This window comes from Nycticebus coucang, chromosome 3 (assembly GCF_027406575.1).
Source record: "Nycticebus coucang isolate mNycCou1 chromosome 3, mNycCou1.pri, whole genome shotgun sequence".
Lineage (NCBI taxonomy): Eukaryota > Metazoa > Chordata > Mammalia > Primates > Lorisidae > Nycticebus > Nycticebus coucang.
The window spans coordinates 122,766,603-122,792,670 of record NC_069782.1 but is presented as its reverse complement, the minus strand read 5'-3'; the positions used below and the strand labels follow the sequence as shown (position 1 = coordinate 122,792,670).

Sequence of the window (26,068 nt, the reverse complement as noted above, 5' to 3'; positions counted from 1 at the left end):
AGAACTCAACTCCAGCAAAAACCTTCACCCCCACATAAAGTCATGGAAACTAAACAACCTTATGCTGAGTGACAGCTGGGCCAAGGAGGAAATCATTAGATTCCTTGAACAAAGATAATGAAGCCACAAACTATCAAAACCTGAAGGAAACTGCAAAAGCAGTCCTAAGAGGGAAATTTATTGCATTAAATGCCACACCCCAAAACAGCAACAGCACACATCAACATCCTAATGAATCATCTCAAGTAACTGGAAAAGGAAGAGCAATCCAGTCCCAAACCTAGCAGAAGAAAAGAAATAACCAATGGATCAGAAATAAATGAAATTGAAAACAACAACAACAACAAAAAAAAAAACACTGAGAAGGAAGAAACCCTCTCCAACACATTCTATAAATCAAATATCACCCTGATACCAAAACCAGGAAAGAAGCCAACAAAAAAGAAAAAGTATAAACCAATTTCATTAATTAATATCAATGTAAAAATACTCAATAAAATATTAGCAAATAGAATACAGCTACACAGACCCTTGCATCAAGGATCTGAGTTCTTGACTACACTACTCACTGATGACCAAGATACTTCCCACATCTATAAAGAAGTAATGCCTGGGTTGCTTTAAAGTTGTAAGGGAGATAACTTTCTTATGGCATATATTTATGATTTAACTATGGTCTTTGCCATAATACTTTGGGTCAGGAGAACTACCTGGCTGAAGATTTCTATTTCTTTTGTCCAACTATAGTTGATGATATTGTGAACCTGAGATTATTAACAGTAATAGCAAAACTTTACTTCCATAAACAGATCTGTATTATTTCTAGGGTTAAAAAAAAAAAACCTATATAATTTTCATGCTTACTTTTTTGCCTCTGTAACAAATAACTCAAATTCGTATTTATTGAGCATGAGTTGTTATCTGTTCCACAAAGATGTCTGAAAGCATCTAGTCCTATCTTCCTCACATAGTTTCTGGTTCCAATATGTGCTTAACTGCCTTCTATTACACTGTGTGTTAATCTGTAACCCAGACATTCCTCTTGGGGTAGAAATCTTAGACTACCTATGTATACATATACACTAGACATATTAAAACTTATTAAATAATTTTATTCTTTTCTCCTTTATATTACTAACAGCAGCCCAGTGTTAAGCATGTTAGAAAACCTGAAGAAATAAAAAAAAAAAAAAATTGGGGGTTTACACAAAGCATGTACAAAATACTCTGATAAACAAACATCTGATAATTAATTGCCCAGCTTTAAGAGAGCCAAAAATAAATAAAATACTGTAAATCAAACAAGAGGGCTAGATGATTTTGTTAAAATTCATTTTAACAATTTCAGCTGATGTGTACTAACGAAATTCAAGTTATAGCCAGATAATATGAGAGAAAAAACATTGTGTGTGGCTACTTAAGAGTATTCCTCAAATAGAATCTACTTCCTGCTTAGAACATGGCTGGCTTTAGTTTTGATAGGAAGCAGCAAATAAACATCAAGAAAATTCCTATAACCGTTCTACAATGGCAAAGAAAAAAAGTGAAAATAGTATCATCACCTTTAAACAATGGACATCAAAATCAGAAGTGCTTGAATAAAACATGCTAACACGGTTAAGATTCTTGGTTAGTTACCTTTGATTTTTTAAAAGTGATAAAACAAAATATCTGTTTGCCTGTGCTATACTCATAAGCAATAATAACCTGAATTCTTTCCTTCATCAAGTACTTTAACAGTGCAAAATGTTAGTAGTTTCAGTACACACTGCTCACCACATTCTGTCATTATAGCCTGACGATGAACTATCTCAGGAGGTATCACTGCCAAGGAAAATACAAAGCAGCCCCAAAATTCCAATGATCCACTTATATGACAGAGTATCAAATGTAGATAGGCAGTTTCTTATACAGAAGGTGAAATATGTAATTCAGAATGTTCATAAGCCAACATGAGATACAGTATTGAATCTTTTGACACAAAACAAAAGAATAATTATTTTGCTACTTTGAACAGTATTCAACGTGGACAAGCAGATCTCGATGTTCGGTAGCTGGATATTGTATATTGCACTTGGGACACTCCACCAGGCTTTCGTTGAGTGCAGCAGTGGGACTTTTGGGTGAGCCAACTTTTACTCTGCTTTCATTCTCCCCTTGAAAAGCAACTAATGGCTCTGAGAGGGCAAACTCATGAAGCTGCTTCTGAAAAATAAATTGCAAATGAACACCATTTGTAAATAAGGCACATTGTTCAGCAATTTTAACTTGAGCTGTTTGAGCCCAACAGACAATTTTTCTTTTGAATCCCTGCTCATCGGTACTATGGTGGTACTGGTTATGAATTACCCAGATAATTACTATTACCCAAATTACCTGAGAAGCACCAGAGTTGGTGTTCATATAGATAGACAGGTTTTATTAATGTGCTTAGAGCCAAATGGAAGGTAGGGCTATGTGCAGAGCTGACTTAATTTGCTAGTTTGGTAAAATGGGCAATTTCAGCAATAAAGAACTACACGGTGTTAAGGGGCAGTAAAAGAATTTTAGCAGACCAAACAGGTAATACACAGAAATGTCGAAGATAATGTGTCTTTGAGACTTACCTTTTTCATTTTTTTTGTAAGAACTTATTTACTAAAACTTAAAAACGAGTGTATCTTACAGCATACTGTAAAGGTGGTGGAAAGCACAGGAAAATTACAAATTCTTTTCATATCCTCTGACTTCCTATGCTTTGAGAAGCACTCAGTAATAAAAAATGAACTACACATTTTAATTTCAAACATTATAAAGGTCCAAATCAATGACGTAGTAAAGAATAGAGCTGTGCACTGTTAATCAAAGAATCTATACAGCCAAAGCTGGGTTTCTTCTTAATATTCCATTATCTGTAAGAACAGCATTTCATTCATTCATTCTTTTTTACAGAAAAAGCCAAATTCAGTTCAGGATTCTATGACTTCTCTCCCCCACCAGGTGCTGTTTATTGCCTCTAGAATCACAGCACCTACCGTAGGTGGGGAGATGATTCCAACACCAGTGATGTAATCATCATCGTGAGATACATGATGTCCCTCTTTCTAGTGCTATGAATTGATGCTCAAAGGGCATTTGCTTCAAAGGAGGCAGGGGCTCTGCCTATTGATTTGAGATAGATACAGCTAGCTGTTCTTTAAGATGGCAGAAAGACAAAGAGCAGTTTTAGTTTAACCATTCCAGACTCACCAAGGATTCCAACTGTGTTATCTGATTTCTTGCTTTTCGGAGCTCCTTAAGGATTACATGCAACTGATGCTGCATATTTTGACGGTCAAGTTTTTCATTTTCAAAGTCTAAAGTACATGCCTGCATCTGGAAAATGTCCAGGACAAGACAGTTACAGTTGTCTAGTTTTCTAGACTGGAGATTTGCATTTTTGTATTGGCACAAGAAGAAAATATTTGTTGTAGCATCATAGCAAGAATTCATCTGGGCACCACAATATGTTTAGAAATGAAGAATCTTATAGCTAAGGATTTGGTTTATCCAAGAAACAAAGCCAATGCTAAGGTACAGGTACAGGAGTGAAAAGCAGCTTAAGAAGTTGCTGGTTAGATTCTTCTTTTTTTTTTTGCAGTTTATGGCCGGGGCTGGGTTTGAACCTGCCACCTCCAGCATATGGGGCTGGTGCCCTACTTCTTTGAGCCACAGGCGCCGCCCTCTCTCCATCTCTCTTTTTAAGAGGAAGAAGAGGGAGAAGGGAAATGATGGCCATTCTCTGGTTTGCAATAAGAATCTCTGCTCTACATTCCGAGAATGACAGATGTCTCTCTAAGATCTGCTTGAAGTTACAAGGTAGCCTTATTAGGAGATCTACTAGGCTAGAGTAGGAATTACAGCCATTGGGAAGAATATAATTTGCCAAACCCAACATCTTCCTGTCAAGAAAATTGTCATCTTTCCTCAAAGAATCTGGTTTAGTCTAAGGACAGGAACAGGAATATATGACTAGTTCTGATATCTTTAAATATTTTTTGTGAAAGCTTTTTAAAAACACTTTTCAGAAATTTCAAATGGTTCCCCCTAGAAGAGTACAAACAGGAGAAAACAATTTCCATTTTCTAAGAGGCCAAAATGAATGTAGAAGTAACTCCAGTGAGTACCTGTTGTTCCAACAGAGCAACCCTTGTTTGTTCCTCTTGCTGCCTTAGCAGAGATGTGTAAAGAAACTGGACCTGTAGGATGTAAAGAGAGCTACTGTTGTCACATCCAACGGTTTATGGCTTGACCTGGGATGCATGAGAAGCTCACATCACAAGTCTTGCGTCTCTAACCAGGACAACACCTGCTGGTCAGGGATGAACTGTTCCAGCTGGTCATTTATTTGGTGGCTATCTACGCTAGCAGCTGGCAATAGCTCCCAGGCTGAGAGTTCCCTGAGCACACAGATGCAAGGCTGATCAAACACTGAACTCTGCAGTGGCCACACCCCTTTCCTGGAGGCTTCACATCTACTGATGCTTCTGAGGAGAGTAACAAAGCTCGCAGTGCCTTGCCCTTGGCCAGAGTTGGAGCAAAAGGTAATTAGTTCTGCTTAATTCTTCCCCAATAGCACTGATCACACCTGTAGATAGAGTAGAGCCATAAAGACCAAGAAGGCAAATGTTACAGACCACTAATCACCCCCCACACCACTCTCAACTTTTGGAGGATTTTACGAGTTACTTTTATGTGGGTGTCAGTGACTAACATTTACCTTGCTTAGTTTACAAAGCACTTTTACATTGTCTCAAATGACCCTTACAAAAGCCTTATGACGCAAGCAGAGGTTATGGTTAATTTGACAGCTTAATAATTTGAGAGTCAGACAAGTTAGGCAATTTGCACATCCTGGCCCACAGAGACCAAGCATGAATTCCAAATAATATTCTTTCCATTATTCCATGCTGTCATGCGAAATCTAAATTAATGAGTTCTGTCAAAGTAGTATTCCATTCTAATAATCCTAACTTAGTAACTCCAACATTACTAAGATACCCTAGCAGAAAGTTTGAGCATAAGAAAATAAGAAAGGAGCTGTGTGAATCCATGTAAGCACAGTAACATTACAATCAAGATGCTGGCCTAGGGATCAGCTGTGATTCCTCCCATTATGTCCTATCTTCTTTGGCTTCTCAGGCGTCCCTAGCTCCTTCTCACTCAGAGCCTCTGTTGCATGATTTCCTCTACACAGGATCCTCACCGGATCCTTCTTGTCATCAGCTCTTTATCCAAACACCATCTCCTTAGAGAGGCCTCCAACGACCCCCAATTTCTCTTCATCATACTACCCTGTTGCATTTTCTTTAGTTTATTTATTTAGGTACTTGTTTGTGGTCAGTGTCCATTCTGAAATGTAAACTCCCATGAGTGGGTAGAAACTTCTTTTGCTCCCTGCTGGTTCTCTAGTGGTTAAAGTAGACCCTGGCACTTAGTAAGTGTTTAGGGAACACTTTGAGTTATGAATCATGGAAGGTCTTACTACGGAACTTACCTGAGATAAGAGCTCTTGAGATCTCTTCTTCTCTTCTTCAAGTTTTTCCCTGGCAATATCATTCTCTTCCTTGAGTCTCTGTATTTTCTCTGTTTTATGCCTATCATCTTCCAGATGCTGTACATCTGCCTTTCTTTGCGAACACAACAGTTGATTTAACTCTTGAACTTCTTTCTGGGTTTCTTCATACTTTCTTCGAAATTCACTAAGTTCAAAACTCAACTGAGTTATGGTTTGTCGTTCGACCTCGAGATCTTTTTTTGCATTTGCCAAGAGATGGGTGTAATACTTTTGCTTCTCTTCTTGAAGATAACCTGGGAGAAACATTATGGCACAATTCACTTCACAAAAAAGAAAATATTCCTGAAAAGTGAAACATCAACTATGTTCCTCTGAATGAGGTCATACTATTTCCCAGCTTACAACATGGAGAGTCAGTGATAGGGACTATGGTTGATATGTGATAGAATAAGAAACAGAAGTTCAAGGACATCATTTGAAGGTACAAAACTCACAAACTGAGAACTAAACTCAGTACTATAACTATACTATATTGAGAGATATTTAGACAAATGTCTAAAGAAAACGAACAAGGATACAAGCTCATTATTTATTGATATGGAGATAATTACCAAAATTAAAAACAGAAATATTAAGAGCAGCTATGCTATAGAAAGCGGAAACAAAAACTGGGATGGGAAAGGTAGGATGTGGCCTTTCTGTACTATTATATTATTTTAACAAGTGCTTATAACACATATTATTCTGATAAAATAGAAAAAAAGTCGCATTACCAAAAGAAAAATCATTAGACTTAGCTCAGAACTCAAATCCTGCTTTTATGTGTAGTAAACGTATAAAGGCACCATGGTAATAAGTTTGTCTCATTAGGGCTAAACACCTTTAAATCGCCTCTAGAGACATTTCCTTTGTGTTTTCTTTTTAGCATTAGTTTCATTTTAAATATTCAAATCTGATGCTCCAAGATCATGAGTCTTGTTCCCATCCCTTTAGCCGTCTCCTTATACTCTAAATTCAAGGCTTTGGTCCCCTTTTGGCTGTCAGTCTTTTAAGAAATGCTTACGAGGGTTTCTCTTTTTTTCTTAGCTTGACATCTACAATTGCTGAACCTACTTCTTCATCTGTAAAATGGGAATGGTGACCCTTCCCGCCCCACCTCCTGGGGTGGCTGTGAAACTTCATTCAGATCAATGTTAGGGAAACTGCAAAGCTCTTGGCCAAAAGACTGTATCATGAATAAGAAACTGTAGATGAATTCTATATTGATGCTCAAATAATTGAAGAATCATCTATAAAATATATTCTTTCTCCTGAAGTTCATATAATAGAAATAAGTGCTAAAAGGAAATAATGTAAGAAGAGAGTTGGTGACAGCTCGGCGTCTGTAGCTCCGTGATGAGGGCACCAACCACATGCACCAGGGCTGGGGGGTTCGAACAACAACAATGACAAGTTCAACAACAACAAAATAGCCGGGCGCTGTGGCAGGAGCCTGTAGTCCCAGCTGCTTGGGAGGCTGAGGCAAGAGAATCGCTTAAGCCCAGGAGTTTGAGGTTGCGTGAGCTGTGACACCACAGCACTCTACCAAGGGCGACATAGTAAGACTAAAAAAAAAATAAAGAGCTGGTAACAAGGACAGCTCTGGGGAAATAAAAATTGGAGAAGAACTTAGGAAGAGGGGGAGGACATTCATGGGTGCAAAAAATTTAATGTGATTCCTGAGCTGCCAAAGATGACCTTTCACCTGTGTGCTGTGCCCTCCTTTTATCTGACCACACTTGGAAATGAAACTTGCAAAAATGGTATTTCTTACTTCGGGGCTAGAAGACTCGCTCATATTTTACCTTCTGGCATGTATCTATAAAAATCTAAATTGGATGAATCACTCCAAAATCACTCCCTTTGGAAAATGTCAGATCCATCCCAAGAGAACATTTTTATACCAGTCAGTACCTTCTGATTCAGGCTTTCTTGTCTGCTGTGGGAGTGAATGAGCAGCTGTTTCCATTTTCTTTTCCAATTCAGAGACCTTTGCCAGAAGTCCTTTCACGTACACCTCTCGCTGCTGATCATACACAAGCCACTGCTGATTTTTATCCAGCGCCTTAATGTGAAGATGACAGAAAATCAACAGTAAAATAAAAAACAAAATCTTAAAATGGGCAAGGGAGTCCCAAGTGATTTAGATTTTTCTGACACATAAAAACTTTCATGGTTCATAAAATAATTAAGGGCAAATATTTATGTCACGCACCTTCAGAATACAGGACAACATGACAAAGGCACACAAAATTAAGTTCCTTTGTTTGCTTTCTGCAAAACACACCTGGCTTTACTTTGTGTATGCAATGTTCTCTGTGAACTATGCCTTTTGTGGCAGACATAGAGATTAGCTGTACAAATTCCCCTTCATGAAATAGCTCTGCCCTAATGTAGGGGCTAGCAGACAGCCTCCAGCTGCTAACTCCTTCAAAGTTCCCTCAGCTTTTGAGAGGGACTGGGTGGCCCCAGCCAAAACTGAACAAGGACCTATCTCTTTCTACCCAACACGGCCCTCTGCTCTGCCCACCTGCCATGGGCTGACAGAGATGCTGTGGGGGTTTTACCATGCTCTGATGGTCCATTCCTGCTGCTTCTTCCTTGCACAGATCTTGCTCCCTGATAAATCATTTGTACTTCCAACATCATCTCACTGTCTGCTTTCCAGAGGATCAAATTTCAACAGCCACCTTCTCTCTTTATCACCAATTGTCTTCCCTTATATCATCTTTATATTCCAATTAAAAAACCTCAAACTCAGGTCGTTCACCTATTTGTATGGGATTTTTGTGCTTGTAGTGAGTTCAACAGTGTCCTCCAAAATTCATGTTCACTTGAAACCTCAGAACGTGACTTAACTCGCAAATAGGGTCTTTACAGATACATTTAAGATGAGCCCCTACAGGGGTGAGGTGAGCCCTGAATCTGATGACTAGCATCCTTATAGGAAGAAGAGAAGACACAGGTATACACCCAGAGAGAAGGCCATGTGAAGACAGAAGCAGAGACTGGCTTGCTCCTTTTTTGAGGAGCAGGAGTTTGAGGTTGCTGTGAACTATGATGCCATGGCACTCCGCCCACGGCGTCAGAGTGAAACTCTGTCTCAAAAATAAAACAAAAACCAAGTAGCTGGGACTACAAGTGCCCACCACAATGACCAGCTAGGTTTTCTTTCCCAACCCCCCATTTTTAGTAGAAACAGGGTCTTGCTTTTGCTCAGGCTGGTCTCAAACTCCTGAGCTCAAACAATCCACCCACCTCAGCCTCCTAATGTGCTAGGAGTGTGAGCCACCACACCCAGCTGTCTTTTATTTTCTAAAATAAAAATTTCTATGGATATTGTTAACTAGGACAAATTCACATATCCTCTGGTTCTAACTCTAAATGTTCTTAACCTCTTGATTCTTGAAATTTGGTTAAAGACAAAACAAAAGGAGTCTGTTAGGGATCTCAGCCATCCCCAGGAATTGCACATTATCCCCTCCCACATAACTAACACCCTGTTTTGCCAGGGGAGGTGACAGTCCTCCTATTGAAAACAGGGCACATTATAGCCGGGCGTTGTGGCGGGCGCCTGTAGTCCCAGCTACTCGGGAGGCTGAGGCAAGAGAATCGCTTAAGCCCAGGAGTTGGAGGTTGCTGTGAGCTGTGTGAGGCCACGGCACTCTACTGAGGGCCATAAAGTGAGACTCTGTCTCTACAAAAAAAAAAAAAAAAAAAAAAGAAAACAGGGCACATTCATGTTAAAAGCCAGCAAAGGAGACAATTAATCTGCTGGTAGTAGGGGGAAAAAGACTAAAAAATAATATATATATATTTTTTAAGACAGTCTCAGTTGGTCACCCTTGGTAGAGTGCTGTGGCATCTTAGCTTACAGCAATGTCAAACTCTTGGCCTCAAGTGATCCTCTTGCTTCGGTCTCCCAACTAGCTGGGACTATAGGCACTCGCTACAACACCCACCTATTTTTTAGAGACAAGGTCTTTCTCTGGTTCAGGCTGGTCTCGAACCCGTGAGCTCAGGCAATCCACCTGGCTTGGCCTCCCAAGTGCTGGGATTATACATAATGATATCATTATATGATATATAATCATATATATAATGATTCTAGTCTTAGGCGCTTGGCCCTAACACTAGAAATTCTTATATAGCACAGACATGCAATGAGATTATAGTTCTTCTCTCCTTTCCGATCTAAGTGTTAAGTCTAAGAGGATGAGACTGGGCCAGGCACAGTGGCTCATACCTGTAATCCTAGCACTCTGGGAGGCCAAGGAAAGTGGATCCCTGAGCTCAGGAGTTCAAAACCAGCCAGAACTAGAGTGAGACCCCATCTCTACTAAAAATAGAAAAGTTAGCTGGGTCTTTTGACACACACCTGTATTCTCAGCTACTTGGGAGGCTGAGGTAGCAGGATCACTTTAGCCCAAGAGTTTGAGATTGCTGTGAGCTAGGCTAAAGCCATGGCATGCTAGCCTAGGTGACAGAGCAAGACTCCATCTCCTCCCCCCCCGAAAAAAGAGGCAAGATGGGGTAAGAACTATTTTTTGTGTGTGTTTGTGTAGATGTGTGTATGTGTGTATATATAAAGGTTTTCCCTAAAAGAACACTGGCTTTGTTATAGCTTTGTAACCCATTCTCTTACATCTCACATGACCTGCTATAAATCAGGACTAATAGTAATCTGTACTTCAAAGAAGCTATAACATTATCAATAAACCTCATTTTGTCAAGAGTGGAATATGAATTTCAGATTACTGACTACTGTGAGAACTAGACAGCTCTTAAAATGATCTCTTATGCATAGATAGCATGCTTCTATTTTAAGTCCAAGCTGAAAATAAAATACAGTGTTTTCTTTTTCAGTGGCCACTCCTTCTCTAATCTCTAGTCCCAGAATGTAGAGTAGACAAAGAACCCCGAGGTTTTGGCATCTGCTTCCTGGTAAGAACTTCCATCCTTTAAAGACACAGGTAGTTGAAGCTCATATCCAGAAAGATCTAAATATATGGAAACTCCAGAGAAAGTCTAAAGGGTTCTTCCAAACTTTGTTAGGCTGCTTCTACCAGCATCCTACAAACTCATGAACAAAGCTTCTAGGTATGGGGTTTAAAGCATTTTCAGCGTCTTTTCCTATAGAAGTAGGAAACAGATTAGGAAGACAGAAGTAGCCTCTGGAATGAAAGACTTAGTCCAGGGCTCTCTAGCCACCTGAGATATTTTTCTCTATATACCTGTCAGTTATAGCTCTAATCATCTTTGTATGACTTAAGAGTTCACTTACCAACTGGAGATATTGTGTGTCTACCCTATCTTATATCATTAATAATGTAAATCTCTGTGGATGGCTACTTTCCCTGTATAATTTGATTTAAAGACTCTAAATCATTGTTCAGTCTTAGTGGGAGCTATACAATTGTTCAATATACTTTCAACCTTTCTGTATGTTGAAATTTTTCACAGTAGAAGTTGGGGAAAAGAGAAATTAGCGTCAAATAAATATTAAAATTCTGACAGTGAACTTACAGTGGACTTAGTATATGAGAAGAGTGCTAGGATTCATGGCCTAGCTCAAAACAGGCTATAGTCATATACCCTTACTTGGAATCACTGCCATCCTTTCATACCCTATGCATCTTTCGGAAGAAAGGACTCATGAGAACATCAGGCTCAGACTCAGATTTAGTTGCCCAGAGAGGGAGCACTATTATGACTCAGAGCACATGTATACCCAAATACCTATACATCATAGTGTGATAGATATCAAAGATGCCTAATTTTATACCAAACTTTATATTGTCCATATCGTAAAAGTACTTTAATATTCTTTTTTGTCTTTTAAAATAACCTGTCTGCACACTACTTAAGCACAAAAACCAAAAATTCAAATTGGTTAAAGACTGAAGAAACAGGCCTGGCACAGTGGCTCACACCTGTAATCCTAGCATTCTGGGAGGCAGAGGCAGAAAGAATATCACTTGAGGCTGGGAGTTTGAGAGCAGCCTGAACAAGAATGAAACCCCGGCTGTACCAAAAAATAGAAAAATTAGCCAAGTAGTGTGCTGTGTGCCTGTAGTCCTGGCTACTTGGGAGGCTGAGACAGGATTGCTTAAGACCAAGAGTTTGAGGTTGCCGTGAGCTATGATGATGCCACTGCAAGCACCAGGCAACAGGAGACTGTCTCCAAAAAAAAAAAAAAAAAAATTAAGAACCAAAACCAAAATTCTAAAAGGCCACACGATGGCGATGTTACCTCAATAATGCAAACATTTCTTTACTCTCCCCTTCTCATGGGTTCCGTACGCATCTGCCTTTTCCTAATAGTATCAATAAACGGATTTGATAGCTATCATAAATGTTGACAGTATTAGTTGTGAATCTTTAGAGTCATCATCACATTAGTTTTCCTTTCCATCTTTGTATCATCTACACGTTTTCACCCAATTTATTCAAAATGTATGTAGAACAAGAATGGGCACAGTGAAGTCCTGGGGAACGCTCCTAACACTCTTCCTCCTGGTTTGACAGAGAGATCCACTAAATATTCTGTGGCCTAAAATTATAACCTAGAATACAGCGGAAGCCAGAAAAGCAGCCTACGAGATGGAGTCTGAGAAGCTAAGCTGAAGCAGTACAGGGAACCTAGTAGGCAGAGTTTACATTCTTGCCTACCTCCCCCGCCTTATCTAGTTAAGGTTTCACTATGAGTATGAGGATGTTTATCTCAGGAGACTTGAGGAAGCAGTCACATATAGACAACAGGTGCTGTGACATTGGTAGAGTAAAGGTTACTTTGATAATATGCTGTTTTCTCTGATGGTTCTCTTAGATATTTTGTTAAAATGAAAACTACCTTTCTGTTGTTTAAACATTTTGCATTGTTAAAATGAAGACTACTAAATGATGTTACTTCCTATCAGATAGAGTTAAAATGTACTAGGTTTATTTCCTTGTATTGTACTAGGTTTATTTCCTTGTATTCCCATTATAAAAACTATTAGAATTGCAACTGGGGCAGAACAGTCTTTGAGAGACCACTTTTGCTGTTCTGCAGAACTGCTGGCCTTCTGATGATAAAGCCAGTTGGACCTAATGCCCATCTCTGCGTTTGGCTGTCACTTGGCTGACAGTGACAGGCGGCTGGATCCTCTTCATCAGCTAACACAATGTTAGCCTGTACTGGAGGAATAAAAACTATGGGTCAACTGACAAAACCGGAATAAGAATGGTAGATCAGATAGAAGTATTGCATCTGTGAACTAAAATAAAATCTTAAGGCTCTGCCAACCCCAGAGACTGACCTAGGCCAAGGGGATACCCATGAGAAAAGGGTGCCCATGCCTCCACAGGCCCCCTTCCTTCTTGGAGAGGTCCTTTATAACTCACTAACAGCCAAAGACTATACAAGACAAACCTGTAGGTCCTCAATTGCACACTGTTTTAACTGCACATGAACCTTATGGCCACCCTGTATAAGTAACAAATTCTGGGTATATGTCTGTCTACCCCTGAGTAACAGACCCTTATCTTAACTCAAGCATTTCCTTTCCACTGACTCCTGGTCTTTTAGACAAAGCCTAACTCTTCCAGCCAATTGTCAACTAAAGAATCTTTCAACCCTATGACCTGTAAGCCCGCACTTTAAATGTCTCACCTTTTGGGCCAAACCAATATATACCTTCCATGTATTAATTTATGTCCAAGGAAAAGAAGCCATATTCTGTAAAATAATTTAAAGAGATTTATTCTGAGCCAAATTTGAGGACCACAGCCCAGAGCCACACCCAAGAAGCCGTGAGCAAGTGGATTTGCTATCGTGGGGTTGCAGTTTACTTTTATACATTTCAGGGAGACAAGAATAACAGGTAAAGTCATAAATCAATACATGGAAGACACACATTGATTTGGCTTGAAAAGGTGAGACTTCTCCAAAGGGATAGGGGAACACACCCCTTTTTAAGGATTCCTTAGTTGACAATCGAAAGAATTAGACTTTGTCTGGAAAAAGAAAAAGAAAAAAAGACCAGGGGTTAGTAGAAAGAAAATGCCTGGGTTAAAATAAACGTCTATTAGCAGAGATAGCTACAGACACACACCCAGACTCAAGTGATATTTTATGTGTACTGAAGACTTGAATGCTTGCCTCACACAGCCGTAGGCCTGTGAATGAGGTATAAAGATGCCTCCAAAAAGGGGGATATGAGGCATGTCTGCTCTCCCTTCTCACAGCTGGCAACTCAGGTTTAGGGTATCCCCTTGGCCAAGAAAAGGTCCAGTTAGTCAGCTGCTGGAGAGGAGTTTTAAGATCTTATTTTAGTTCACATTTATGACTTTACCTGTAATTCCTATCTCCCTGAAATGTGCATAACCAAACTGTAACCCAACCACAGGGAGTCCACTTGCTCAGGTTTCTTGGGCGTGGCTCCAGGCCATGGTCCTCAACGTTGGCTCAGCATAAACCTCCTTAAGTTATTTGACAGAGGGCGGCGCCTGTGGCTCAGTCAGTAGGGCGCCGGCCCCATATACCGAGGGTGGCGGGTTCAAACCCAGCCCCGGCCAAACTGCAACCAAAAAATAGCCGGGCGTTGTGGCGGGCGCCTGTAGTCCCAGCTACTCGGGAGGCTGAGGCAAGAGAATCGCTTAAGCCCAGGAGTTGGGGGTTGCTGTGAGCTGTGTGAGGCCATGGCACTCTACCGAGGGCCATAAAGTGAGACTCTGTCTCTACAAAAAAAAAAAAAAAGTTATTTGACAGAGTATGGCTTCTTTTCCGTTGACATGTATATGCAAAACTTACTAAAGTTGCTGTCTGTGCTATAGCTGTGGACAAGAGCATCCTCATTCTTAGGAAATACACCTTGAAGGATATAGGTTTAAAGGACTGTGGATAGGTGCAACTCACTCTCAAGTGGTTCAGAAAAAATACAAAGTGCATATGTGCAAAGGTAGGGGTTGAAAGACAAAAAGAGAGTGGAAAGCGCTAAGAATGGTTACAGTTTGGTAAAGGGTATATGGTATTACATGCACCATTCTCATTTTTGTAACTTTTCTGTTAATTTGAATTTTTTCAAATAATTTTAAAATAATGACTTATCTTCCCAAACTTCTACGTTTAAAACTCAGATTTTTAAAATTAAAAGCAAGAAATGCCTAGTCAAACTGCCTTTGGCTATTTGGGTTGATCTAGATTGCCTTCTGTTGCCCAGGCGGAAGTTTACTACAGCCTCCAGTTCCTGGGCTCAAGTGATCTTCCTGCCTCAGCCTCCCAAAGTGCTAAGATGACTGGCGTGAGCTACCATACCCAGCCTTCGGTTTGATACAGTTTGCACTAAAATAATTCTTAAATACTAAAAGTACTGACATTTGACAATGTTTATAGGATTAACTCCACATAATTGTTTCAAAATGTCAGACATATCTAAATGTCTGACATATCATTCCTAGCTGAGGAATGATATAGCTAGGCCTTCAGGGAAGCACACGTAGGATTTTAGGGCTTATTTTACCGTAACAAATACTTATTCTTAAAATAGGTGGGCAAGCTTCTGTAGGAAGCCTTGTGGGAACTTCAGGGTGTGATGGAACCTGAACTGCTGAGCTCTCAAAAGCTGATAACTTGCCAGTGTGGGGACTAAGAGTAAGATCTCTCTTTTCCGGCTCCCCAAGGCTCCATCAACGACTCCTTCCCTCCTAATCTCAAACATTTGCTGAGATTCCAAAGGGAAAACCACAGCTACTAAAATTTGAGAAACTTCACTGATTCTATCCAATCTTCTTTCAAATGTTAGACACTGAGGATATAGCAGTGAGCAAAACACACAGAAGTCTGTCTTTCCACCTATAACTTGGATTTAATGGAAAAGTTTGCTAATTAAACTAGAGAAGTAAAACAGATTCTAAGTTTAACAGCAATATGTGATGAGCAGCTGAAAAGTGGGAATGGGAATTGTTTGGTTGCTATAGGTGGCTAGGGAGCCCCTTTTCTGGCTTCCCATCCCAAGAAAGTGACATTTAAGTACAGAGATGAATGAGGTATGGGACTAAGTCATGAAGGCAGAGGGAACAGAAAGAGAAAGGTGGTATATTCAAGGAGTAGCTGTAAAGCCAGCATGGTGGAAGTAGAATAAATACTGCGAGGACACAGGAGGACTCTTAAGGTGAACGATTCACAGATATGCACATCTGATGGGTGGCTACTGATATACACAGCATGATCCAGTTCAGTGTAATATACAACACACAGAACCTATTTTAAATTATGTTTCCTCTAGGTTTCAGTTACTTCTGGTAAATAATTTTGATGAGGCTACTCAGCACCCTGCTACACAGACACTCAAGAGATTTAAATCCTTCTATAGAACATCAAATAGACTTCAAGAGATACTTGCTAGATTAAATAAAACAAGAATCTCAGAACATGCTTAGATCAAGATAGACATGCCACTAATATTTCTGGAATCATAAAAAAAAAATTTCTGGAATCAAAATTCCAATCTACTGACCTAATACTTAAGTCAAAAACTTCAAGAACTTTACACTTTGTATTATCTTGTATTAAAACTTGGAAAAAATACATGGTCAATATCAGTCCTGTGCTCTCAATTTATTCAGTTCCCAACAAAACCCACAAATCCATTTAAGACATAAGTTTGAAATACAGCTTTACCATATCTAAAATAACTTCCCATCCAATTCTAGAGAAAAAAAGTACTGAGTGTACAAAGAAGACGTCTCCTTTCAAATTATGAAAGTGAATTCTAGTTCCAAGAGAATTTCAAACCAAAGAGTACAACTCACATGAATAAACAAAAAGACACTGTAAATTGAATTGCATTATATAACAATAAAATAGTTGGGCAAGTTAGATTTAGGTGGAGAAGAGATGTTATTGAGGTTTTTAGTAGCAGTGGGTGACTTCTAGGGCTTTGTAGCCCATAGAGACCATGCTTAGAGGAAATAGCTCTCTTGAATGCCTCAAAAAGACAACAAGAAGACTCAGTTCTGCTGTCTCGACAACAGATGTTTTTTTCAAGTCACAACACTAAAGGAACTCAGGAAATTTCACCCCAAAATATGACTCTTAGGTAAAAAAAAGTATTTTGAATTAAAGGCAATCTCAGAGATTAACAGACCCTTGGAAGAGGATTTCCCTCTATCTGCATAAATACCTTACTGACTTGATGAAAAGATCAAAAGGGGAACTAACTTCCTTCTTCTCCTAGTTATCTCAGTATACAGCAGAAAGCAACTATACCAAATCGTTTAAAACATAATACCTGTCTCTTGGGTTAATTTACAGACCAATCTTTTTCCCCCATCCATTCAACCTCCCTAGCAATCATTTATAGTCCCTATACTTCTTATTCTCTCCCTCCCCTTGAAAGGGGGTGTATAAAAATATCTGAACTTCATTGGGATATTGAATAAAGAGTGATTCTCTTCCACCAATGATCTTTCAGCAAACTTTCAGGGGAAAGGCAAGTTTCTCTTCATTCCTACCGCACTAAGACTGCCAATTTCCACGAAATTTAAGAATAAATGAATTAGCCAGGTGCGGTGGCTCATGCCCTGTAATCGTTAACACTCTGGGAGGCTGAGGTGGGTGGATTGCCTGAGATCACAGGTTCAAGACCAGCCTGAGCTAGAGTGGGACCTCATCTCTAAAAATAGCCAGCGTTGTGGCAGGCGCCTATAGTCCCAGCTACTTGGGAGGCTGAGGCAAGAGAATTGCTTGAGCCCAAGAGTTTGAGGTTGCTGTGAGCTGTGATGCCACGGCACACTGCCCAGGGTAACAAAGTGAGACTCTATCTCAAAAAATAAAATAAAATAAAATAAATGAATTAGTCCTCTTTACCCATAACTTAACAAAAGGAAATGAACTTACGTCTTTCAGCTGCATTTCTATTTCATGAATATTACTCACTGATGAGTTGAAGCAGTTTGCAGCTGCAGTCTGTAAATAACCCAATATTAGTTAACATCATATATTTAGCGATAGAAAATTTTCATTATATTTAGTTCCCTAATACCAGTAGTATACTTAACAGGGATATACCCAAATCCAGATCTAGCACACGCTGGCAAATCACCAAGCTGGACAATAGTTACCAGAAGTAACCATTGTCAGAATTAACATCCTCTAGAACAGTGGTTCTCAACCTTCCTAATGTCTATTTAATACAGTTAAATAAATGAATCTTTATATATATATATAAAATATAATCTTTATATTATTTATTATAGTCATATTCAATGTGTTTGCCTAAAATCTTTTTTGAAGCTGAAGAAGTAGCTTCTCTACTTTTAACATAAAATACAAATCTTGGGGCGGCGCCTGTGGCTCAGTGAGTAGGGCGCCGGCCCCATATGCCGAGGGTGGCGAGTTCAAACCCAACTCCGGCCAAACTGCAACAACAACAAAAAAAATAGCCAGGCGTTGTGGCGGGCGCCTGTAGTCCCAGCTGCTTGGGAGGCTGAGGCAAGAGAATCGCGTAAGCCCAAGAGTTAGAGGTTGCTGTGAGCTGTGTGACGCCACGGCACTCTACCCGAGGGCAGTAAAGTGAGACTCTGTCTCTACAAAAAAAAAAAAAATACAAATCTTGGCAGACTATTTATTATTAACAACTTTAATACAGTTCCTGTGGGTCCGACCCACTAATTGAGACCATTCCTCTAGAACTTCCCTAGGCAGATGAGAAACCCTGAGATTTCAGATCTAGTTTGACTTCTGAGGTCCTCTGTACCCCAGGATCACTAGACTAGCCTTTAATGCATATAAACAACCCAGTGGTTTTCACCAAGACCTAAAAAAAAAAAAAAAAAGAACTAGACTACTTACATGAAATCTGGGAAATAGGGCGGTGCCTGTGGCTCAGTCAGTAAGGCGCCGGCCCCATATACCGAGGGTGGCCAAACTGCAACCAAACTGCAACCAAAAAATAGCCAGGCGTTGTGGCGGGCGCCTGTAGTCCCAGCTACTCGGGAGGCTGAGGCAAGAGAATTGCTTAAGCCCAGGAGTTGGAGGTTGCTGTGAGTGGTGTGATGCCACAGCACTCTACCGAGGGCCATAAAGTGAGACTCTGTCTCTACAAAAATAAGTAAATAAATAAATAAAAATAGAAATCTGGGAAATATTGTCAAATATTGTCAAACAAAAGATAAAAGTTCTTTCCAGAATTATATTCTATATTAGTAATAGTATTAAGTATGAATTAATACATACTATATGAAAACCAAAACATCATTTCTCTTCTCCTTTTTTTTCCTTCATTTTCTTATAAAGGAAAAAAAAGAGGACAAGAGGGGAAGCAGGTGGCTTGGTACCCAGGTTGGCTAACAACCTCAGACAATGCTTCATTTATTTCAGTCTTTCAACATCTGTAAGGAAAAAGACTTGTGTGAACACTGGCAAAGAAGCTCAAAAGAATTTTTTTTTCCCTCCAAAGAAGCTCTGTTCACTCACCCTAATACTTTTTACCCTTTTTTTCTTTCAGTTTAGTGCTCCAGGGAAAAACTATGTCAGAGATAGTTCACTAAACCCCCTTCCTTTTTTCCTTGGCTACACTGTGGACTATATTTCTAAGCCTTCCTTGTGGTTAGTGGGCCCATGTGACTGAATTAAATCTAATGGAATGTGTGCAGAAGTGAAATATGCCAACTCCAAGCTTGGCCCCAGAAATTCCTAGGCAATTCTCCACATGCTCTATCTCATAGCTGTATACAGAGGATCTGGTGAAAGACTCTGCCTTACAGGGTGATGGAGCCATGAGAAAGAAGGAACTTGGACTTGAATGCCTCTTGAGCAAAGCTACCTCAACTCCAACCTACACTAGACTGTGGCATGAGGGAAAAATAAACACTTGTGTAAGACACTGAGATTCGGAGGTTGCTTGTTATAGCAGTTAGAAATGATGACAAATACAGAAATCAATGCTAGATAGCCAAAAAAATTATTGTAAGAATATCTTTTTAAAAATTATAATTCCTGCCAAGATTTATATTTTATGTTAAAAAGTAGAGAAGCTACTTCTTCAGCTTCAAAAAGATTTTAGGCAAACACATTGAATATGACTATAAAGTTTCATGAGTTTCAGCTCTACGAAAATTCTCTAGAAAAATTTAACCTCTTGGAACTCATCTGTAGAAATAGTCAACTGTCTATCTTTGGAGAAAATACAAAGACATCTTTATATCTTTGGAGATACAGGTATGATCACTATATCTCCTTTAGAAGGAAAATAAGCTACATGGATCGGCATTGAGATATTACATTTGAAAGCTATATATAGATTTTCTTCTATAGATCATATTAATAGTTGTATTAATATTATTCAAAATCTCCAAATTTCCAAAAGAATCAAAGGCCTGATCAATACGTAATTACTTATTGATTACTGAGTACTCACTGGTAGGCAATTTACATACATTATCACTACTGATCAGTATTCTCATCTCAATTTTACCTCTGTGGAAACTGAGTATTATGAAAAGTATAGAGAAGTTAAGGTAGAGAGGCACACAGCTCGCAAGTGGCAAAACCAAGATCTGAACCCAGATCTCACTCCAAATCTTTATTCCTTAACATTAGTGCTTCTCAAATAAAAGATGGAGAGAAAACGCATGTGTAGTTATGAAAAGCATACTTGATATTATAATTGTATAGTTCAAACATGAAAAATAACAAAATGAAGCCCATTAATTATTTTCTTGATACAAACTATAGAAATAAGAGCCCAACAAAATCTTCTTAGCCGTCACAGACACCCAATGGATTCTTACTGAATACCCCTCTGGGCAAAACAATGAAGTGAGGGAATGGAGGGAACTCTTTTTGCTCATGGAGAAGGAACTGGGTTACCAAAAAAGTGACCTGTTAGTATACCATACTGTCTCATCATTTGGTAAGCATGTCTTAAAAACCTCATTCTGCGTAAGAATTATATATTGTATCAGAAAGAACAAAAGTCTGGGTTTAAAGAAATTATTTAGCACCTGAGATAAGTGAAGCGTACTGGCTTTGCTTTCAAGTTCAGCAAGTCTTGCCGTTGCAGCAGACAACTGTTTTTTCAATACTTCTGTCTCTTCAGACAAGGATTTCAACAACTGTTCCCTCCTTTCGCCTTCCTTTGTCTTCTCTTCCAGCTGTTCAAGCAATGCAGTGGCACTGTATCTGGACTTCAGCTGGTCTCTGAGTCGCTGTATTTCTTTGTCCTTCTCTGTGAGGTGATAAGCATTCTTCTCCCTCTCAGCTTCGAGGACTCGAATTTTCTAGATATAAACTAAGAAGAATCTTAGAACAAAGCCAAGTCAAACATCCAGCGAAACAAGACACCTCAACAAGCACTGATGAAGTGTTCATTATGTTATCAAGTCAGTATTATGCTAGATACTAGGGCCAAAAAAGAAGGGGAAGCCAAGGTTCTAAGTTTAGAAAGCTCAAGAACAGCCAGTACTTCAATGCAATATGTAAGTGCTGTAGTTAAGAGACATAAAAAAATGAATGAGTAGCCAGGCGTTGTGGCGGGTGCCTGTAGTCCCAGCTACTCGGGAGGCTGAGGCAAGAGAATCGCTTAAGCCCAGGAGTTGGAGGTTGCTGTGAGCTGTTTGACGCTACGGCACTCTACCTGAGGGCGGTACAGTGAGACTCTGTCTCTACAAAAAAAAAAAAAAAAAAATGAATAAGGGCGGTGCCTGTGGCTCAAAGGAGTAGGGCACTGGCCCCATATCCCAGAGGTGGTGGGTTCAAACCCAGCCCCAACCAAAAGTTGCAAAAAAAAAACATGAATGACCACAGAGAGGAGAAACCTCTCATCAAGGGTGATGAGAAAAAGATAAAGAAAGGCTAGCTCTCATATGAGTATTTCATAATCATCCCTTCATAATGCCAGATCTTGTAAGCCTAAGAGCTAGAAAAAAGTGGGTCATTTAAGATACACATGCTCATTAATGAACTCGAATTAGTGGAACTTAAAAGTTACCAAATGTTATAGCAGGATAAAGATGAGTTCATTAACCACTTACTATTGATAAATGATTTGGTATTGAATCTAGAAGGTGATCTTTAAAGCTTAACATTTTCAAAGACTTGTACTTATACATGGTATAAGTAATGCTTGTTAAACTGCTGCCGGCATAAAAGAAAACAAGCCAATAATAAAAGACAATAGGAACAATTATTATTATCGTTACTTTACAGGCTAACAGTGTCAAAACAACAACAAAAATAGCCAGGTGTTGTGGCAGGTGCCTTTAGTCCCATCTACTTGGGAGGCTGAGGCAAGAGAATCGCTTAAGCCCAAGAGTTTGAAGTTGCTGTGAGCTGTGATGCCAAAGCACTCTACTAAGGGCGACAGCTTGAGACACCATCTTGCAAAAAAAAAAAAAAAAAAGAAAAACTAGGTGGGTGTGATAGGAGGTGCCTGTGGTCCCAGCTACTAAGGAGACTGAGGCAAGAGGATCTCTCAAGCCCAAGAGTTTGAAGTTGCTATGAATTATGATGCTTTGGCACTCTACCCAGGGCAACAGAATGAGACCCTGTCTCAAAAAAAAAAAAAGCCTGAAAACAAAGATTACGTGGAAAATAGCCAATGTACATGATAAAATGGCTTTTAAACATTCACAGAGAAATCTGATCACGATTAATACTCTGAAATGGATTTGATTTTTACATTTAGTATACTAATAGAAAAACCACGTTATATAATTTCTGGCAAATATTTTCTCTTCTCCTACAATGAAAAAGAGATGTGAGAATGACACAGTATTCTCATATTATCAATGAATAACACAGTATTGCAAAACAGAACAGATAGAGAATGCTTCTATGTTATCCTGTCCATTAAAAAAAACAGGGAAAATAGAAAACCAGTATGTTTTACAATCTTAAGTTTAGCATAACAGAAATTATCAGGAATACTCATGTAATTAAGTTAAATTACCAAAAAGTTATAGGAAGTACAATGGATTGGGTTATTATTACTTTGTTTAAAAAAACTAAAAAGCAGGGCGGTGCCTGTGGCTCAAGGAGTAGGGCACCGGTCCCATATGCCGGAGGTGGTGGGTTCAAACCTAGCCCCGGCCAAAAAAAAAACTAAAAAGCAGGGGCAGTGCCTGTGGCTCAAGGAGTAGGGCGCTGGTCCCATATGCCGGAGGTGGCGGGTTCAAACCCAGCCCCGGCCAAAAACCACAAAAAAAAAAAAAAACTAAACTAAAAAGCAGACCATATTATTGTGTTGAAGGTACATATTAATCAAGATGTCTTTATTTCTAAGACAAACTTAGTAACCTCAAAACACATAGTCCATTACATTTAAAAAGTCAGAGAAATTGGGGCAGCGCCTGTGGCATAGTGAGTAGGGCGCCAGTCCCATATACCAGAGGTGGCAGGTTCAAACCCAGCCTCGGCCAAAAACTGCAAAAAAAAAAAGTGTGAGAAATTAATAGTTACTACAGTGTGTCTAAGATCTGCAAAGTCAAAGTAGGAATTTAAGATTGTGAAGGGACCCAAGTTGAAGTTTCCAAAACTGAAGAACTGGGTGGGACAAGAATAATGGCAGGAAGAAGAAGGTAGCATTAGGAAATCATAATAAAGCTACTACAATTTAAAGGGTTATAAGACCATTTACCTCCAAAAGTCTTTGTCTCTCTTTATCAGTCAGCTTTCCTTTTCCACTTGCGATTTCATCTACTGATGTTTTTAAGGCTGCAATTTCTCCCTTAAATCTCTCTAATGCAGTTTCGGATTTGGAGTTACTAGGCTTTGATACCCACTTACTTTTAATTATATCTTTGGTACTTCTGGCAGACATCTCTAAAATGCTCTGGAAAAATAAAAATCAATTGTATTTATAAGTCTGACTTTAAAAATTTAAATCTCAAGTTTTAAACAAGTCGAATAATCAATCTACTTTAAATAGAGATGATCCAAACCAATGTGCTATTAAAAAAGATTAAGGAAGGCTTCTGAGGTGCTATAACAATTTTTTCTCTTAATTTAAGTGGTAGATAAATGTGGTACTTACCTTCTAAAAACGTCAACTTGTAAACTTAAACTTTGTGCAGTGCTCTGTATGTGTGTTATACTTCAGTAGAAAAGTTCAGTTTAAAAAACAATGGAGGAGTCTCCAACCATTAAAAGAAACCTAAAAGACATAGGTCAGAATCAAGGACATACCTTACCCAAGAATAATAGCTGGTGGTAAATAATGTAATTCTTAGTATGTAGGCATTGAAATATCAGCATAATGATATGTCCTCTGTTTTAGAAGATATGTCTAGTTGAGATCTACCTTAATTGTCATTTGAGAGAGCCCAGTGGAGAAAAATGAGAGAAATTCAAGAGGAGACATCAATAGGAAAAGAGGTACAATATTCAGGGGATTCTGGAATGAAAAGAATGACAAATAAGGTGCCAGGAGGAGAAGTTTGATATCTACTAACAGTACCAGACGACAGTTTAGAAGCAAGTAATCTAAATTTTAGGCGGAAAGTACATAGTAGCTCTTAATTAGGTTAAGTTAAAAACTATTTTTCCACCTGAAGGAAGTTAAAAAACATTTTCCACTTCATTCATCCTGAAATGGAATAATAGCAATGTGGTTAAATATAGAGAAGTATGAGACCATTAACGCATTCAAAAATTACTACAGAGCCTCCTATGTAGGCACCCTAATAGATGCTCAGTATAAACTCGTTTAAAAAAAAAAAAAAAAGACATGTTCCCTGACATCATGGAGTTTTCAGGGTAGTAAGGAAGGCAGGAGCTAACAAGAAAACATGGATTTTCAAACTGCAATAAATAACTATCCAGGAAATGAGCAGAGTACAGTGATAAATGATACCAGTAAAAATAGGGAAGACTGACTTAGATAAGGTGGTGGGGAAATGACTTTTAAGGTCATACCATGTAAAATCAGAACATCTAAAAATACCAGAACTGAACAGACTGAGTAGAACAAACCATTTATCAAAAGGCTGGTCCTAGATTTTTACCAGTATAAGATAGCTGATCAAATCAGTTGAGGCAAAGGCCAGGGTGTCATGTCTCACTAATGGGCTGCCACAGGAAGTTGTTTCCTGTGTGCTTCTGCTGATAGCGCCCTGTTGACTTGATAACCTGAGTATCAAGGTACTTTTCTATCAAGTCATTGAGACATATAGTGGTGAATATAGATCAACAGAACTTTGAAGAAGTTCAAAGAAATTTGCTTCCTAACATTTGGACAGAAACTCCTGGAGTGAATGACTACTGCTTATAGCCTCTAATCTAGACAGCACTGCTCTCCCCACCTAGTCCAGCCCATCCTCCTTTCTCTGTCTTTTCTAGGGTTCTACTGTTCAAACCTTACCTGACCTGGTCACATTATCAGGTTCCCTCTGTGAACTCTAGTACAGTCCCCATCCCCAACCCACTGCACAATCTGGTACCCAATTATGCCCACACCTAACCTTTTCTTTTTTCAACTGTTAAACAATTTGCAGGGTCCGCACTTTGAAAACTTTTTGTCATCCACAAATCCTAACAGCAAGTACTCAGAAATTATTGGTTGAAGTGACCTAAGTCATTAGCATTTCCATTCAGTAAACTGCACAAGGCATCTCAAGGGCCATGTTTTCCCCAAGTGGAGACAAATCTTTAAAAGTCCCCACATAAGATCACACCTGAGGAAACAGACAGGAAAAGAAAAGCTGCAAAAGAGACACTAGTTTTCTCACCCCTAAAACAAAGATGTTTTTAAAACAGACATGAAAGTGCCTCCTAATCGAAAAAAGACGTACTGACAAAAAACCTTAGCCAAATCACTTGGCCTCTCTGCGCCTATCTGTAAGGAGATAATACCCACCTTACAGTCCAAAAGAGGGATCTTAAGAACCACGGTCGTGAGGCGCCCAGCCCGGTACTAGGCACTAAGTGAGCGCCAGGGCGGGCACAGACGGAATCCAGCGGACGCGATCTGCCCACTGACCCCGCCGCCCCTGCGCAGTCCCGCACCTCGGCGGTCGCCTCCCTCGGGCCAGCCAGCACCTGAGGAGAGCAAAGGGCCCCCCCCAGCGTCTACGCACCCACACTTTCGGACTCGGACGCCGCTTCCGGGAGTTTGAATACCGCGGCTGCAGGGCGGGGCACGTCACTGCCGGCTGGGGCGCGGCCTGCAGGAAGACAGGCCATGCCCGCAGCTCTTCGATTGGCTGTGGCCTTCGAGGGGCGGGGCCTGAAATCTGCTGGGTCAAGTAGAGGTGGGTTTGGGGCGGAGGGCCGGGGCGGGACGGATGACAGGACCACCTCCTCCGGAGTGCGCCCCCCAGTTCTGGGGTTCTCTTTCTCCGAGGGTTCGGGCCTCAAACCGGTGTCTTCTTTTTTTTTTTTTTTTTTTGAGACAGAGTCTCACTTTGTCACCCAAGGTAGAGTGCTGTAATGTCACAGCTCACAGCAACCTCAAACTCTTGGGCTTATGCGACTCTCTTGCCTCAGCCTCCTGCCACAACGCCGGGCTATTT

At 39.7% G+C, this 26,068-nt stretch overlaps 1 protein-coding gene across 3 annotated transcripts; it reads right to left on the bottom strand.

The window, feature by feature from the left end:
* Positions 1–1,122: 1,122 nt before the first annotated feature.
* On the bottom strand, positions 1,123–25,651 carry CEP55 (centrosomal protein 55). Of its 3 annotated transcripts, none has more exons than XM_053586035.1 (10): positions 25,634–25,651; positions 23,593–23,712; positions 23,197–23,391; positions 20,564–20,839; positions 17,457–17,525; positions 7,490–7,640; positions 5,516–5,829; positions 4,146–4,217; positions 3,229–3,354; positions 1,123–2,205 (listed from the first exon to the last, which is right to left on the bottom strand). In XM_053586035.1, the coding sequence occupies exons 3-10, from the start codon at positions 23,377–23,379 to the stop codon at positions 2,005–2,007; spliced, it is 1,392 nt and encodes a 463-aa protein (XP_053442010.1). In that variant the 5' UTR covers positions 23,380–23,391; positions 23,593–23,712; positions 25,634–25,651; the 3' UTR covers positions 1,123–2,004. The 3 variants fall into 3 exon arrangements, with proteins under 3 accessions (XP_053442010.1, XP_053442009.1, XP_053442008.1); XM_053586034.1 differs by having other exon boundaries at positions 25,414–25,639; XM_053586033.1 differs by lacking the exon at positions 23,593–23,712 and having other exon boundaries at positions 25,414–25,644.
* Positions 25,652–26,068: the final 417 nt, after the last annotated feature.